This window comes from Ochotona princeps, chromosome 4 (assembly GCF_030435755.1).
Source record: "Ochotona princeps isolate mOchPri1 chromosome 4, mOchPri1.hap1, whole genome shotgun sequence".
Taxonomy (NCBI): Eukaryota; Metazoa; Chordata; class Mammalia; order Lagomorpha; family Ochotonidae; genus Ochotona; species Ochotona princeps.
The window spans coordinates 7,562,476-7,579,236 of record NC_080835.1 but is presented as its reverse complement, the minus strand read 5'-3'; the positions used below and the strand labels follow the sequence as shown (position 1 = coordinate 7,579,236).

Below are 16,761 nucleotides of genomic sequence, written 5' to 3'. Positions count from 1 at the left end.
CTAAACAACGGTCCTGAATATAAAGCTGAGGTGACCAGGTCAAGTGGGCCCTGCCCTTCTGGGTGCTAAGCAAAGCCTGGAACACCAGGTACCAAGCCTGCCTCCTGGCAGAGCACTCTGGTAACTAAGGAATGGATTGTACCAGTCATGCCAAACGTGAAGTGAGGCATAGCCGAGAATCTTTCTCTTTCCCTACTGCTTCAGTGTTGGGCAAATTCCAAAATAAAGGAAAATTTCCACATCAGCTCAGACTTGATCCAAAGCCGGAAGGACTCAATAAACGTTAATACCCTTGATACCAAGTTTTCAGGTCTCTGCTCATTTTTTCTGCGTAATTTTCATAACCCGTCTGATCACTCAGCAGTAGTAATCCAAGAATGGTTTTCTAAAACCGCTTTCTTTAAATTCATCACACAAAACATGCACCAAGCATCTGGAGTGGGCTTTTCCACCTAGGTGAACAGACTTAGCTGCCTTCCCAAACGCAGCCTCCTAGCTGGCTTTAGCATAGGCCAAATACAGGCTGTGAGCTGCCATTCATTCTCCTCTGTTCCAGCAGCTCCGACTCTGTGTCCAACAGGAGCACCAAGTAGACCGAGGTGGCTGGCTGCCAGGTCCAGACAGGGTTGGAGGGAGGAGCAGCTCAGCAAGGACAACCTCCAGGATTAAAAATGCAAAAAACCGAAGGGCCCGGTGACAGACTCCGCCCCAGTCAGTGCAGCCACAGGAGGGTGGATTCAGTCCAAATGGTGATTTATTCTAAAACTGGACACTGTGGTGCCTACATTTTTGCCAGAATGTTGTAATGAGAACAGGGGAGGGAAAAGTTACAGATGTAAACAATGACACAGTTACATTTTTTTTTTTAATGGTAAAACCCTTTTTTACTGGCCACTTCCAAGAATGCTTTACAGGTTGTGCAAAAACATTGACAGGCTCCACGTGGTGTTTCTGACAAGCTTTTCATCTAAAACAACTACAACAGACGTCTGATAAAACACTAAACAAGTCTTCTAAGGACTGTTGTCATAATCCACATACACCCCCTGAACATTGTTTTCATAATAAAAATGGACAGACAGAAACAAAAGCAGACATCCACTGCTGTTGCCCGTGCTCTCTTAGAAACCAGGATGTGGCAGCTGTACTCTTCACCCACCTAGAACAATGTAAAAAAGCCCCCCACCCCACCCCCAGAATCCCCAAGCAGTTTGAGCTTTGTCCCCGTCTGAGGGTCCTAGCACCTCCAGGTCCCTGTCTGACCACCAGGAAAAGGCTATTCACTGGAGGGCTTCAGCATCTGAAAAAAGCATGGCAGCCTCTGCCTCAAGTTCAAACCTTTGTACCATAACCTTGCCCTAAGGGAGTTTTTTTGGGCTCCAGTTTTCACCTCCTTGCCCAGATGCTAAGAGCAAAGTTTTCTCAAACTCTTAACAAGGAGTTAGTGGGTTACAGAAAAGTTCATGCAGTCACTGGACCCACTGTCGCACACACATCCTGTGGATGACACCACCGACCCCTCCACCAGCCCCGGCTACGGCCTCGGGGCCAGAGACAGCAGAGCAGAAGAGCGTGTCCTGACACTGAGGACCAGGATGCGGTGTGTACACCTGGAGAAGGACCGCATGGCATGGCAGTAACAGTGGGACAAGACCAAATCTCCGCACAAAATCTTCCACAGATGCCAAGGGGAGGAAACGAGCGAAGCTTTTTCTAGTCGCAACCCAGGGCTTTCTCTTGCTAGGAAGTGCTACAGTAGGTGGTGTCTGCTGAGTAAGCTCCTGGCTGACACAATGCTGAGCAGGAGAATGGATTAAAACTGAAGCTAAATATCTGATAAAGCATTCCCACATCCCACCCATATTCTTAAATCCAGCAATCTTCAGCTGTCAAGCATTGAAAGGGGTTAGTAAAGTTACAAACACGACTCCCCCAGGGGCCATCTTGTGGCTTGGAAGCCTCTGGGGACACACAGGGAAAGCACCCGAGTCCTGTTTCAAGGTGGAAGAGGTGTTCTCTTCCACACACACATACACACACACATACATGTGCACACATTCACACCCACTCTAATCACACCTCAGCAGCCACGGAGCTGCCATCCCACCCCCCTTTTCTATTCACTCCCTACCTGTGTATCAAAAAACCCAGCAGGGTGCGAATCCTCCATTCTGTATAAAATAGTTGCTATTCTCAGCACCTGGGCCCCGGAGCCCGACCACAGGATTCACCTATATACATATCCTGCTGCATTTACTGTGTGAGCTGAAACCCTGAGAAACCTCCTTCTCCAAGAGGACAGATGGTTTCAGAGACCCCGTGCCTCTCTCAACCCTGGAAGACAGACTGGCTGGTTAATCCCCATCTTCAGGCTGACCGCTGCAGTCTCATTCTGCCCAAGACTTGATGGGACTTCGTGAATGGGTACGCAGAGGGGGCAAGCTAGTCTGCTCTGCAGTCGAGAGTACTCCCCATGCTGCTGTGGCTTGGGAACCCCAAAGAACAGAACCACTCACTGGCAGTCTCCATGCCTTGGCCAAACAACAGGAAGGCACAGCCAAGTGGTGATTGGGACATGCTGGCCTCCCAGCCCACCAGACCAATTATCCCAAGAGGGAAAGGTCGGTAAAGAAAATACAAACGGTTAGTTGGTGCAAGTGATTGATAAGAGCCAATAGTTTATTTTCACTGCCTGGTCACAAGCTCACTCTGTGCCCATTCCTGCCTGCTGCTACCTGTCTGGGGAGAACCCCCACGCTGCCTTCCCATCCTCTCCATTTGCCGTTGCTTGGCTGCCAGTTCAGCTACCTTAAATCTATCAGAAGGGTGACGTTTTCAGTTCTTTTCCTGTCCAACTGCAGGGTACAGAACAGGCAGCCCTAAGTGCTGCTTTTTCAGCAAAAATTTTTTTTGATTACAAATACCTACCTAGGTTTGAAATGTTTTATAGAATAAGACAATATTCTTTTCAACAAACTTTAAAAAAAATGTACAGTTTTGTGGTTTGTTTCCACCCCCCTCCCCCACCCCTGCTTGCGTACCCTCCCCCCACCATCCCTCCCTGGCAGCTCAGCCCCCACCCCGACAGCCCCTGTTTTCCTTGGTTGTGTTTTGGGGGGTGCTGGCACCCCCAGATTCAGCTTCATGGCTGACAGGCGTCAATAGCAGGGGCTTCACCGATACCCCTGGTAACCACCGTAGTAGTTCCTGTAGTATCGGTCTCTGTCCTGGGGGTGGTGGTAGTAGTAATTCTGCCACTGGAAGAGAGGGAGAACCCCATCACCAGAAGCCGATGCCAGCTGTGGAGGAAGGACGATGCTCACCCTGCCACCCTCGATCGGCCCAAACAGATACTCACATCCCGGTTGTACTGTCTGTAATAGTCCCTGTATCTGTTGTACTCATAATCTCGCCCGTAGAATCGATCATAGTCTCCCCGGTATCGATCATAGAAGTTACGGTAACCCTGAGAAAGGAAAGAGCAGGAAAGGTCAGGGCTTTGCAGCCCCACAGCCCACCGTTAGCCCCTTACATGACATGTTAGCTTGATGGCATATAAGCAGGGTCCATTTCCCCAGAATAGTCTTCCAGGACTAATTAAATGGGCAAATCCCTACACCCTGAGAAAACAGCCCAAACCCCTCTGCTCCCCCAAGCCAGCAGGAATGGCTACCACGGCCCAGAGGGAGGAGCAGAGGAGAGCTGCACTCACCCCTCTGTTTCCAGACTGCCCCCAGTACTGCTGCCCGTAGGCCCGGTTGTCGTAGCCTCGGCGCTGCCCGCCCACTGGAAGAGAAATGGAGAGCGCGCTCAGACGGCTGGCATGGGGTCCTGGCTCCCCTTGAATGGAAACTGAAAGGCTGGAGCCAAAGGCAACTCTGGGGGATTAGGAGGCCTGCTGTGGCCAGGCTCACACAATCTTAACCCAAGCACTAGCCAGGACCTTAAGTCTGAAGGGGGGAGGGCAGAGGAATGAATGCAAACACAGGAGAACCAAGCCACTTTGCTTTTGAAGCTCCCCAATTCCTGTAAAACATTTAAATGGCAAAAGGATACATGGCAGAGTTAGAAACCTAAGTAAAAACTGCCATATGTGGAGTCACACTTTCAGCCCCAGGAGTAGGCTCAGGTATCAGAGCCCATACCCTTCCAATTCCGGGAAACAGTCAACAGAAAGCATGTTGCTAGAAGGCAGGAAATCCAGGGCACTCCAGGGCATGGCAGTGATTTACAGTTACACACATAGACCACACTCACACACATGCCCCCCCACACACGTAAACCACCCCCACCTCCACCAATTGACCTGCTCTCTAGAGACAGGTAGATCTAAGACAAAGCAGCAAGCCAATCTGACAGCCTGACTTCACCAATCTTTTAGACTGGAACGGTGAGGCGGAGAATGTTCAATGACAGCTAGACAGATGAGAAGGCACAGTACTGCTTTTCAAAGGAAACTGAAAAGCAACTCCCTTTTTTGGTTGACGGGTTATGGAAACAGCCCAAGACTGTAAGGGCACATGAAGAACAAGCTCCACCAGGAAGACACTTCCCTGGTTTCCTTGGCCCTCCCTCAAGATCTTGTGGTGATCTTCACAAACAACAAATCAGGCTGGGGCTGGCGGGTGCCCAGGACTCACCGTAGCCTTGGCCCCGGCTTCGGTTCTGCCGGTTGCGCTTGTTGCGGTTGTTGCGGCGGTTAGTCCGCTTCTCAGAGGGGGGCAGCTGCTTCCGGGCCTCCTCCCGGTACTTGGTGACAATGGGCTGGGCTTCCTCCTTCTCCAGCTCCCCGTAGGTCACTGCATCCAGATAGTCGCATTTTTCAGGCAGCGAGAAGTTGGCTACAAGGGTAAGAGAGAAGCTTGTGTGCCTAAAAAGTGTATAGATGGGCAAGAACTCATCATGAAAACAACCGCAGGAAGCAGATTTTCCAGCCGCTTCTCCTAACACGCTAGCTCCATCGGCTCACGATGAAGCCATCCCATTCCATGTTCCCTAGATTGCTACAGCTCTAAGCACAGAACTACCCACAAATTGTAGATTTCCAAGTTCGCAAGTTATCCAGACTAAATTAGCAGTGAAAAGAGTTAGATTTCTTATCAGGACAGAATGCACAGAGGCTAACTGGAAAAGTTTGGGGATGATTAGATAAGGTGCTGAGATAGAACATTTAAAGAGAACTGTCCAAGCCCAAAGGCATCTATGCAGCGACACGTGACCACCTGTGCAGACTGCCAGTCTGTGGACCTCAGGTTAGAGGCCGAGTCCCAGTGGAATTTCACTGGGGCCTTCATTCTTTTTTTTCTTCGAGATTTATTTGAAAGACAAGAGTTATAGAGAGGGAAAAGAGATCTTCCATTAGCTGGTTTACTTCCCAAATGGCCACAATCGCCAGAACTGGGCAAAGTTAAGGCCAGGAGCCTAGAACTCTGACTGGGGTCTCCCACATGAACAGCAGGAGTCCAAGTACATGGGTCATTTTTTTTTAAGATTTATTTTATTTTAATCCCAAAGACAGATATACAGAGAGAGAGACAGAGAGGAAGATCTTCTGTCCGATGATTCACTCCCCAAGTGACCGTAACAGCCGAACCAAAACCAGGAGCCAGGAACCTCTCTTCCAGGTCTCCCACATGGGTGCAGGGTCCCAAGGCTTTCCCAGGTCACAAGTAGGGAGCTGGATGGGAAGCGGGGCTGCCAGGATTAGAACCGGCACCCATACGGGATCCAGCGCATTTAAGGCAAGCACTTTAGCCGCTAGGCCACGGCGTCGGGCCCTTGGGTATCTTCCAATGCTTTCCAGCCACATGAACAAAGAACTGCGGCAGAAAGGGAGTAACTCAGAGTAGTGCTCTTAGGAGATGCCAGCCTCACAGGACAGCCTCAATGCGTGCTGGACATCACCCCTCTCACCAACAGTAAAAGCAATCCAGCTAATCCCGAGCTTTGTAAAGCTCAAAAAATTCCTCTGGATGCCACAGGAATAATGATGGATTGGCATGGTTCATTCTGAATAAACCTGGAAGATCCCAGTCACCAAAGGTCCCCCACTTGGGCACTGTCAGAACTCAAGGAGCTGGGGTACAGATGTCAGGGGAGAGGGCTGCTGCCAGACAAAGGCAGCATGGGGAAAATGACTAAAGGGAAGGGCAGGGAGAAGCGACAGTCACCATGGTCCCTCTGGCCTCCCGTGGCCCCTGTGCTCTAATGCCACTCATTCTAGTTAAGATTTCTAGAAATCAAGATTCACCCCCAGTAAACAGTTTTAACTTGAATCATAACTAACTCCTTCCACGTACTCTCAATTCCATGAAGGCCAAGTTTCACCTCAGTTACCTTCCTGTCTACAGTAGTGCCAAATATTCACAATACATACTTACTTAACGAACTGCTGACTGAATACAGCTTCTTCCCTAGTGTTTTAGTGTCTCTGTGGTCTCTCCCTAAACCTCTCTCTGTATCTTCTCCATAACAAATTGAAGGGCTCTGCTTCTCTGCTCACTCACATTCATCAAATTGCTCCTAAGGTTTACACTTTACATGCGGTGGGCTGTTGCGGGGAGGCCTCCACATGGTGCACCCTGATCTGGAACTAGACTCCTGCCAGCATGGTCCCAGCCCACCTTTCATCTCCAGCATTATGGACTCAGGCACATCGTCCCCTTCCACCTCCTTCCTCAGCTCCAGCCTCTTCTTCCAGTCCTCCTCCTTAGGGACCACTACCACTGCCTTCCGAGAGAAGGTCTTGAACAGGAGGAGTTTCCGCCGCTGGCCCGAGTTGTACACATTACACTAGGAGAGGAAGGAGGGACGTTAAACATTAAACATTACCAAATTAAACCAAAAGACAGATCTTTCAGAACTATCACAAACTTAGGAAGTGGCAGGATTAAGAACCCATAGTTCTAACTTTCCTTCCACTGCCCCAGTCACGTGCTCCACAACTTGGGCCCTCCCACTCAGGGGGAAGCACTCCTGAGGAACACCTCAGGAATGTCCAAAAGCATTACAGCCGAAACATACAGCTGCATGGTAATGGGGTTTGAGAATTCTGTTCCTCAGCTCAGTGTCTCTGCACAAATGGAACCCACCTTCAACTGAGCTTTTCTGGATTAAATGGATATTAAAATTTTATCTCTGAACCTTCCTTCATTTTGAACAGTACCTGATCAAGGATGAAGTTCCTCTTTGTCCGGGAAGCAATCTGGACCAGTTTACTAAGGCACTGGGAGGCTTGCTGAACTAACAGATCTCGGCTTTTGGGGTCCATCTCTGGCTCCTCCGGTCCCTTCATCTGACGAGTTTGAAAACAGGAGAAACACGAGGAGTAAGACACTAACTGGCAGCCCACGAGTCAGCGCCCACTCTGCAGCCAACTCATTCATGTCCTCAGAGCTTTGAAAGTACTTCACTTCCCACAATAATCTTTTTTAGCATCAACCTGAGTATTTTCCATAGTTTATCTGCACAGCAGGGAAAAAAATTCCACATAAAACAGAAAAATTCATTTATTTCTCTGGGGATCCCTTCCTCAGACACTTTGCTGAGAACGAGAGCTAGGTAGTTCCTTGATTCCCTCCCCTCCCTGGCAACTCACCCTCATCTGATTGAGCACAGTCTCAGCCCCCAGGACATTGTATCTTTTCTCAGGATTTTCTTTTGCGTAGTTCAGTGCCCACTGAGTCTTTCCAGAGCCAGGAAGTCCCACCATCAGAATCACCTGCATTCATTACATTACAGAGAATGTTCAGTCAGTAAGGGTCACATTTATAAGATGCAATTTGAGAACACTGTCCATTGCCCCAGTATGCCCACACACCGCTGGACATACCTCACACTCCTCTATGGTCTTGGGAGGGACTGCAGTGCGCACACGCTCTTCAACAGGCACGGCGTGGATGAACACAAACTCTTCTGGCAGTGGGAAGAAAGGCGCCTCCTTCTGACCAAAGTTTAATTCTACAACACAATTTTTGCAGAGGACATGGGGTAGAAGCGCCCGCTCTGCCAGGGACTCCTTGCTGATCCGGAATGCCACACCGAGATTTTCTCCATTCTTGGAGAAAGAAAGTTCTATTTCTTCATTCTCAAAATTCTACAATAACAAAGGGCAAGAGTAATTGTCAAGGGCTGGAGATTGAGTAAATTTTACAATTTGATGATGTTTTTACTCCAAATGATGCAGAACACAATTAAACAAGCTATGCATAAAATACACCAGACAGCAGTTGACGGGAAACAAAACTGAACTCCTGCTGCCTTCCACCCACTTCTTGCCATGGATCCACAACTTCCTGGAGCACTCACCGCGAAACAGCCAATGACATCACTCTCTCCAAAAGTCTGGCCAAACTCCTCAAACTGTCCGTTCTCTGCCTTGAGTCCTCGTCCATCAAAACCATAAGAAAATTCATCTTCACCTAAAACAGGCAACAAATTTTGTTACTTTCAGGCAAACTTCCCATAAAGTAAGGGAAATACTAGTACAGAGGTTAAAAATAATAGTTTTTACCAAGCTGTGGACGGGAAAAATCAACAGACCACCCAACTCGAAGGAGAGAAACTTCTGTACAGCCTTCTTTCATTGGGAGATTCTGGGTCACCTGGCAAAGTTAGAAAAGAAACTCTTAAGATACTCTGACTAGGAGAATCAAGATGGTGGAATAGGGTAAGGACACGTTTATGTGGACAGAAAAACATTTAATTAGGATGAAGCAGAGAGGACATATTTCAGGAAATAGGAAGGGACAGAACAACAGCAGAGGGGTACCTGGAGACTGACTGACACAGAAAAGCAGCGGACACAGCGGCGTGGTGTTGCAGAGACTGATACTCCAGCATGGCGATCTGAACTCCACAGCATCCGGAACGCCACCGGCAACCAGGTGGGAAGGGACTTTCACTGGGAGCTCGGGTGGTGAACCCAGACAAAAAACTGTCCGTTCTGCTGGTCTGTTTGATTTGACCAGGAGCAGAGACAGAGCAGCAGATCTCAGATGGGCAGTGCGAGAACAGGGTGGATTCCACAGCCCAGTCAGCTCTTTAGAGCTGAATTGGGCGCCATTTTGCGTAAGGAGGAAAGGGCAAGGGAAGGGACGGAGCATGCGCTGAGCTGGGAGTGAGCTCATTTCTGTCTCAGTGAACTGCAACGACGTGGCATTCTACGGGTTCCACCCAGGACAGGTCTGGGTAGCCCTCGGATCTGATGGGCAGCAGATCAAGAACTGTAGCGGTTGTATATCAGGCGCCATTTTGGGCACTGTGGCAATAGCTTTGGGACTGCAGGGGACAATAGTGAACTACTGCGCATGTGCTCTCACGAGAACTTGCTGAGGTCCGTGATAGCAAAGGTCGCACAGGAAATTAACAGACTCTGGCAGCGTACCGGTCAAAACAGGCCCGTGTGGCACCCAAACCTAAAGTCCAACAGGTTCCGGCAAGATCAGCACCACCAACAACCTAATTATATAGGACACCTGGTGTTTCTCTAATCCTGGGACCTGCTGTAACCGGAAGTGGGAGAAAGGTTGCAGTGACAACAGTGCAGCCTCAGCACAGTATCACAGGAGGTGGAGAGTGGTGAGCCAAGAGCTGGGGCTGTGGAGACCACGGGTGGAAATCTGACATAAGAACCCAGACCTGGAACTCGCTGGAGGTTGTGGCACAAGTGGCTGCAACGAAAAAGTTGTGTACCAACCGCAATAAGTAAAATCACATTGTAGACCTGTGGGTGACAAAGCTTAGAAACCTGCCCCAAGGACTCTGCTAACCAGTAGTACAATGAACAAGAGCAAAAGAAGAGACAAAGGCATAATGAATATTACTGAAGACTTCCCTGTAAAGGAGCAAAAGCCTATGCCAACCTCAGAGTTAACTGAGGAAGACATCGAGAAAAAGGGGCACATAGAATCCATAAGACTCATTTTAAAGATTCTGATCAACAATGAGAAGCTCATGCAAGAGTTCAAAGAATTTAAGGAAGCAATAAAGCAAATCAAGACTGGTATATCAGAAATTAAGAACACAGTAGAGCAAATCAAGAGTACAGTAGTGAGTCTCCAAAATAGAATGAAGAAAGCAGAAGAAAGAATCTCAGAATTGGAAGGTATTTCCTGTCATCAGGGGGAAGCAAACAAAAAGCTGGAAGCAGAGCTGGATCAGGCCAAAAAAAGTATTCAAGAATTGAAAGACACTATTAAGAGGCCAAATATAAGAGTTATGGGAGTCCCAGAAGGTGCAGAGAGAGAAGCTGAGTTTACAAATGTATTTTCTTTTTAAAGATTTTATTATTATTGGAAAGCTGGATATACAGAGGAGGACAGACAGAGAGGAAGATCTTCCATCCGATGTTTCACTCCCCAAGTGAGCCGCAACGGGCCGGTGCTGCGCCGATCCAAAGCTGGGAACCAGGAACCTCTTCCAGTTCTCCCACATGGGTGCAGGGTTCCAAAGCTTTGGGCCGTCCTCGACTGCTTTCCCAGGCCACAAGCAGGGAGCTGGATGGCAAGTGAAGCAGCCGGGATTAGAACCAGCGCCCATATGGGATCCTGGGGCGTTCAAGGCGAGGACTTTAGCTGCTAGGCCATGCCGCCGGGCCCTACAAATGTATTTAATGAAATAATAAAGGAAAATTTCCCAAATCTGGAGAAAGAATTGGGAAACAAGTTCCAGGAGGAGCACAGAACTCCCAACAGGCTTGATCAAAAGCGATCTTCACCACGACATATGATAATCAAGCTCTCTTCAACCAAACATAAGGAAAAGATCCTTAAATGTGCACGTGAAAAAAAATCAATTGACATATAAAGGAATGCCAATTAAGCTCACAGGAGATCTCTCACAGGAAACTCTACAGGCAAGAAGAGAATGAAGTGACATATTCCAGATTCTAAAAGAAAAAAATTGTCGGTCTAGGATAACATATCCAGCAAAACTTTGTCTTTCGGGCCCGGCAGCGTGGCCTAGCGGCTAAAGTCCTCGCCCTGAATGCCCCAGGATCCCATATGGCCACCGGTTCTAATCCCAGCAGCTCCACTTCCCATCCAGCTCCCTGCTTGTGGCCTGGGAAAGCAGTTGAGGACGGCCCAATGCATTGGGACACTGCACCCGCGTGGGAGGCCTGGAAGAGGTTCCTGGTTCCCGGCTTTGGATTGGCGCGCACCGGCCCGTTGCGGCTCACTTGGGGAGTGAATCATTGGACGGAAGGTCTTCCTCTCTGTCTCTCCTCCTCTGTGTATATCTGGCTGTAAAAAAATGAATAAATCTTAAAAAAAAAAAAAAAAAACCTTTGTCTTTGAAAATGAAATGAAATTCTTCCACAGTAAAGAAAAGCTAAAAGAATTTGCCCCATAAGAAAAAAAAAAAAGAATTTGCCTTTTCCAAACCTGCCTTACAAATGATACGTCAAGAAGTCCTCTTGACAGAGAAGAGGAATAGCACCTACCAAAACCAAAGGCAAATGTGAAGAACATCCCAGTGAAATGACAACAGAAGACTAAACCAGTGAACAACCCATTCCTAAAATGACAGGACCAAAGTAACATCCATGTATATTAAACTCTGAATGTAAATGACTTAAGCTCAATCAAACGCCATAGATTAGCAGAATGGATTAAAAAACAAAACCCATCTGCTTATTGTCTGGAGACACACCTCAACAAAGATCAGCGGAAACTATATCGCATGGGTTTTGTTTTTTGTTGTTTTCATCTCTTCAAAACGCTTCCGATTAAATCATTCAATGACTCGTAGATCATGCAGTGGCATCATTTTCTTCAAGAAGGTTCTTGATTTTCATTTCTTCAGCTACACATTAGTCATTTAGTAGCATGTTATTTAACTTCTTCATGTTGTTAATTTCTTTTTTCTTCCAGATGTTGATTTTGTTTTGTGGCTCTTCATTTAAGGGGATGTATAGTAGCCGTGTAATGGAGACTGTCATATTTAGTAACATGTCATTTAACTTCAGGCATTGTAAATTTCTATTTTTCTTTTTATTGTTGATTTTGTATCATGACTTTTCATTTAAGGGGATGTATAATAGCTGTGTAATGGAAACTGTCTTATCTAGTAACATGTCATTTAACTTCATGGGATTGTAAATTTCTTCTTTCTATTGTTGATTTTGAATCCTGACTTTTCATTTAAGGAGATGTACAGTAGCTGCGAAATTGAGACTAACATTTAGATGTGAGGATATAGTGTGGTATGCGTTTCTACTTCCAGAAAAAGATGGACTTACAATGAAACTGTTTACTATATCTTGACAATAGGATTCTGGACTCTCTGCCAGTGTCTTTGCCCGCAATGATTGACATATGACTGAGTATGAAGAACTATATGTTAGTAATGATAAAGAGGAACTGGGGGGGAGGGATCTGGGGAGGGGATAAGGGAATATGAAACTGTATTATAAAATAATAAAATGTATTAAAAAAAGATACTCTGACTAAATCAAGAACAAAAAGGTCAATGCTCAAACAACCATCAAAACTCAAAACTGCAATGAGAACCATCACTAACTTAAGCCAAGGCCCCAAGGGTCTATCTGCTTGGCTCCTGGTACAAAGGTGATTGTTAAATCTTTATGTCTTTCTGGACTAATGAAATACTGATGGACAGAAATTCAGTATAATTTAGTGAATGAACGAACAAACGAATGGTCTCAATGAGCTAGTACCTTGGCCTCGAAGCAGACTTTTCCTTTAGTTACTCCGTAAGTACTCCTTGCCCCAGACCAAAGGGTGGGGAACTTCTCTGAGAAAAGTGGCTGTCCCCCATAGCGGTCTTTGCTCACTTGGAAATGGAGATCGGAGGTATCTGTTAAGAAAAATGCAATCAGGTCAGAATAACACCCAAGGCTTGGATAAGACCAAGGTAGCACAGGTATATCCAGTTGTCGGGAACGAACAATCTCCTAGCATTTTTCAGGCCCTGAAGTCTTAGCCTCCAACACCACTTCTAGAACATTAAAACCCCCAGTCTGTCTGCCTTATACATACACGTGTCCAGGTTCACAACAGTCTGATCCTCCTCCTCATCTTTGGCCTCTTCTTCAGGGGGTGGTGGAGACTTTGAGCTATACACACAGGAAGGAAGAGCACACACAATGTAACTGAAGCCTTCTTGCAGGGGTCTCTGCATGACATTAAGTCCATTTAAAACTAACAGTGAACATCAAATCCCAGCAGACAGCTTCTTTCAACAAATGAGAAAGGGCAATAGGAGCTTCCAGGGCAGATTGCAGCTACAACTTAGGCACCCCGCCTTCCAGACTCTTCAATCAATATCAGATATGCCCTTTAAGAAGGGACTGTTTCCCTCACCGGCTGTGGTAAGCCTCCTCTCGGAATTCATAGTAAGCTCGGCCATGTTCATCCTTCTCATCCCGCTGTCTCTTTACCCCCCGCCGCTCACCATCTGAGCCTGCTGGTTTTGACTTTTCACTATCTTGTTCATCTCCTACAAAAAGGAGGAAAAGAAAATCAGCAGTTTTCATACTGGAGTGTAGAACAAGCTCAGAATCAACAGAAACTGAAGGGAGACCCGAGTTTCTGTCTAATCAAGTAGCCACATTGGTCCACTGCATCCACAGCACCTTCGGCTTGGAGATCATCTTCCCGTCTGTCACCGGGGTGGGGTGGTGGGCAGAAGAGGATGTACGGGCTACTGTCAGCAGATCAAAATTGGGCAATTTTTGCATTCTAAATTTACCTACTTAAATCAGGTCAAACTGCAATAATTTCAGTATGACATTAAAAACCTTCATAGGTTGATTTAAATTCTATCTTTGTCATACCTGGTTTTAAGGTAGGCTAAGCATTACAGCTTCAAGATACAAGAGCTTCAAATGTTTCTGAGTTTGCTTGTCCTGTACTAAAACTCACAGCCTGGTCATTAGACACTGGAAACTATGTACCCAGTTACCATACTGTACCCCATCAAAACATTGTGTCCAAGAAATAAAAGTGTACAGCCACCCACTCTTATACAGCCAGTGGACTCAATCAAGGGGATAACACACAGCTATGCTTTTAGCAGGACCTTTTTATCCAAAGTAGCATAAACAAACCTGTTAAGCCCCAAGAGACCCACATATAATACTATACCTTTACTGCACATAATTTGGGGCAGGAAGGTGTTATATATTTGGTAATGGTTTAGAAGACAGGAAAAAAAAGTTGGGAGTTTTCTTTAAAGCTTTTAAATTTATTGCAACACAGTAAAGGTCTTAAAATATTAATTCACTTAGAGTAGCTCTTTGTCCACGGACATATTTTAATCTCTTGTTTGGGGTGCATATTCAGTCAAAGGCTACATAATAGGATTTTTGTTCCAGCACAAAGGAAAAAAAAATCTGCAAGTTGCCCGATTGTTGTTAAAATCATGTCACTTTACTCAGCCGTGGGCCAAAACGTGCATTACAGACTGACAGCAACCGACTCCGTCCAGTGAGACAGGGAAGTCCTGGAGGTGTCCCCCTCCTGACAGGTACTGTTAGATCAGACCGACTGGAGCCCAGGAAGGTCACCAGAGGCCTGAGGCCATTTCAAACACTGCCTTCCACAAGGCCGGGCACCGCATCCCACAGGATCTCACTGCATCGACTCAGGAAGCCAGGAGCCTGACTAGTGGGCTGCTGCAACACACAGGCAGGTGCATGATAGCCCGGGCCACCACGCAGCGGCACGACTCGGCGCCCGGGCCTGGCACAACCCCAAATGCAGCAACTGACATGTTCTGAAGGCACCCGACTAAAACCTTCTTCTCCACTGGTTAACTATTAAACCCAACACAGGCACGCCAGGGGCTGTCCCCTACTGCTCAGGCACGACGAAGGTTAGGCTGCCCGGTGTTTGGGGATGGCTCAAGCATTTAGGAATGGGACTGTGACTGGGCACACATGAAAGTTTACGGCTTGTTATTTTTACGGCGAGAGCGAGTGAGAAAATTAAAAAAAAAAATCCACAATCGGGTACCCCAACGAGCCTGCAGCTCTCTGAGCGTAACTGTGCAGGGGCCCAAAGCCCCTCAGCTCGCAGAAGGCGGGGTGCGAGGGGACGCAGCTCCACAGGTGCACCCGGCCAGCAGGGTGCACGCGGCCGCCCTCCCGCCCCGGCCAAGCCTCTCCGGCAGTGGACACGAGGCGTCGGCCCCGCGGCCAGCTCCTCACCCGGCTCCTCCGCGGCCTTGTCGCCGGGCGCCTCGTCCCCGCTGCGCTCCTCGGGCTCGTCTTCCTCCCCTTTGCCGGGGCCCTGCTCTTCGTCACCATTGACCCCCCCGGAGCCGGCGGCGGCCTCCGTCGCCTTTTCGGGAGCATCGGGCTCGGGCTCGGGCTCGGCCTCAGGCTCGGGCTCAGGCTCGGGCTCGGGCTCGGCCTCCGGCTCCGCCTCGGGCTCGGCCTCCATGGCTGCGGCCTCCGGAGGCTCTGGAGGCGGCTGCGCGGCCTGAGCAGGGGGTGACTCTTCGTCTTCGTCCTCAAGCAGCGCCTCCTCGTCCTCCTCGTCCTCCTCCTCCTCCTCTTCGTCGTCCTCCTCGTCCCCGCCCGGGCCGCCGCCCGACGCGGCCACAGGCCGAGGCTCCGCCTTGCAGGCCCCGCCGGGCCCGGCCCCGACACCGCCGGCCTCGTCCTCGAGCATCTCGGCGTCCAGCGCCTCCTGCAGCCGCTGAGCCAGATCCACCTTGAGGCCGCGCGAGTCCAGGCCCCGCCGCTGCAGCTCCGACCGCAGCTCGGTCACTTTCAGCCGCTTCACCTCCATCACCGCCGCCGCCTCCTCCGCCTCCCGCCGCCTCCTCCTCCTCCTCCTCCCCTGCGAACCGTCGACCGAGCCCGACCGCGCAGGCGCCGCCGCCGCCGCCCGCCTCCGCCGCCCGCGCCAGGCCTGGGCCCGCGCGCGAGCGCCCGCACGCACGCACGCCGGCCGCGCGCAGCGGGGTGTCGCCGGCCCGCTCCCCTCCGCGGCCTCGGCTCCCCAAGGCCCCACCACACACCACAGCCCGGGAAGCGACGGCCTCGACAAGCCCCTCGCTTGTGCCCCGTTCGCCTCCGGGCGCGCGCGCCGACCACGACGGAATTCCCGCCTCTTCCTCCCGCCCCTCCCCTGGCCTTACAGCCAATCGCCGCGCGCCGTCGGACTGCGCAGCCGCAGCGGGGGTCGGAGCTGGCGGCGGCACAAGTGCCCTCGTAGCACGGAAGCGGGAGCGCGCGCGCGCCTTGCCGTACTTCCCGCTCTACGCAGGCGCGCGTGCGCGGAGCTGCGTCAGCGCACGCCCCGCCCACACGATCCCTCCCGCCAACTGGACTCCAGGTCTCCCTGGCGGGGATGGCCGGCGCCTGCGGGCCTTCCTGTGCGCGCCGCAGCAGGAACGCCAACTCGCAATTGCATTCCTAAGCGAGGCGGCCGTATGGAGCCCAAACAAGTGCCAGTCAACTGCTTAGGGCACCTGCCCCTCCGCTCAGCGCCTCCAAATCTACCCAGTAACAGAGGATCTAGCCCCGCCCCCGTCGTTTTCATTGGCCAGCTTGAATCGCCGTCCTTCGTGGTGATTGGCCGCCTGCGTCCGTGCGGATTTTTCTAATTGGCGCAGGCTGGTGGGGGATTTTTTTTTTCCTGGATTGGTCCGCTGGGGAGGCGGAGTCGTTTCTGCGGGATTACTTTTCTGGAGCTGCTTGTGATTGGACGCCGAGGTGTCGTGCGCGCGGCCGTGGGGCGCGGGGCACGGGACCCCCCAAACTGCCGGGAGAGCGAACCCTTTGCTGTC

General features: G+C 49.7%; 2 protein-coding genes across 2 annotated transcripts in view; both read right to left on the bottom strand.

Moving 5' to 3' along the window:
* Positions 1 to 15,773, bottom strand: part of GANAB (glucosidase II alpha subunit) — a 93,869-nt gene extending 78,096 nt beyond the window's left edge. The window contains exon 1 of the mRNA XM_058662898.1: positions 15,768 to 15,773. The gene's annotated coding sequence lies outside the window, so the exon portion shown is untranslated. The remainder of the gene's footprint in view (positions 1 to 15,767) is intronic.
* HNRNPUL2 (heterogeneous nuclear ribonucleoprotein U like 2) lies at positions 2,653 to 16,040 on the bottom strand. The gene is made up of 14 exons (XM_058662899.1): positions 15,173 to 16,040; positions 13,326 to 13,461; positions 13,002 to 13,078; positions 12,680 to 12,819; positions 8,513 to 8,603; positions 8,308 to 8,420; positions 7,832 to 8,095; positions 7,598 to 7,720; positions 7,166 to 7,294; positions 6,624 to 6,792; positions 4,641 to 4,841; positions 3,713 to 3,786; positions 3,359 to 3,466; positions 2,653 to 3,257 (listed from the first exon to the last, which is right to left on the bottom strand). Exons 1-14 carry the CDS (start codon positions 15,756 to 15,758, stop codon positions 3,174 to 3,176), a joined length of 2,295 nt encoding a protein of 764 aa, XP_058518882.1. The 5' UTR covers positions 15,759 to 16,040; the 3' UTR covers positions 2,653 to 3,173.
* Between the last annotated feature and the right edge of the window lie 721 nt (positions 16,041 to 16,761).

Bases quoted from the DNA above. Each gene is read 5' to 3' on its own strand.
- HNRNPUL2 (XM_058662899.1), bottom strand. From the start codon at position 15,758: ATGGAGGTGAAGCGGCTGAAAGTGACCGAGCTGCGGTCGGAGCTGCAG. The intron at 8,096-8,307 runs GTGAGTGCTCCA...TTGTTATTGTAG, and splicing joins ATGTCATTGGCTGTTTCGCG to AATTTTGAGAATGAAGAAAT. The intron at 7,295-7,597 runs GTGAGTTGCCAG...CAAACTCGTCAG, and splicing joins CTGTGCTCAATCAGATGAGG to ATGAAGGGACCGGAGGAGCC.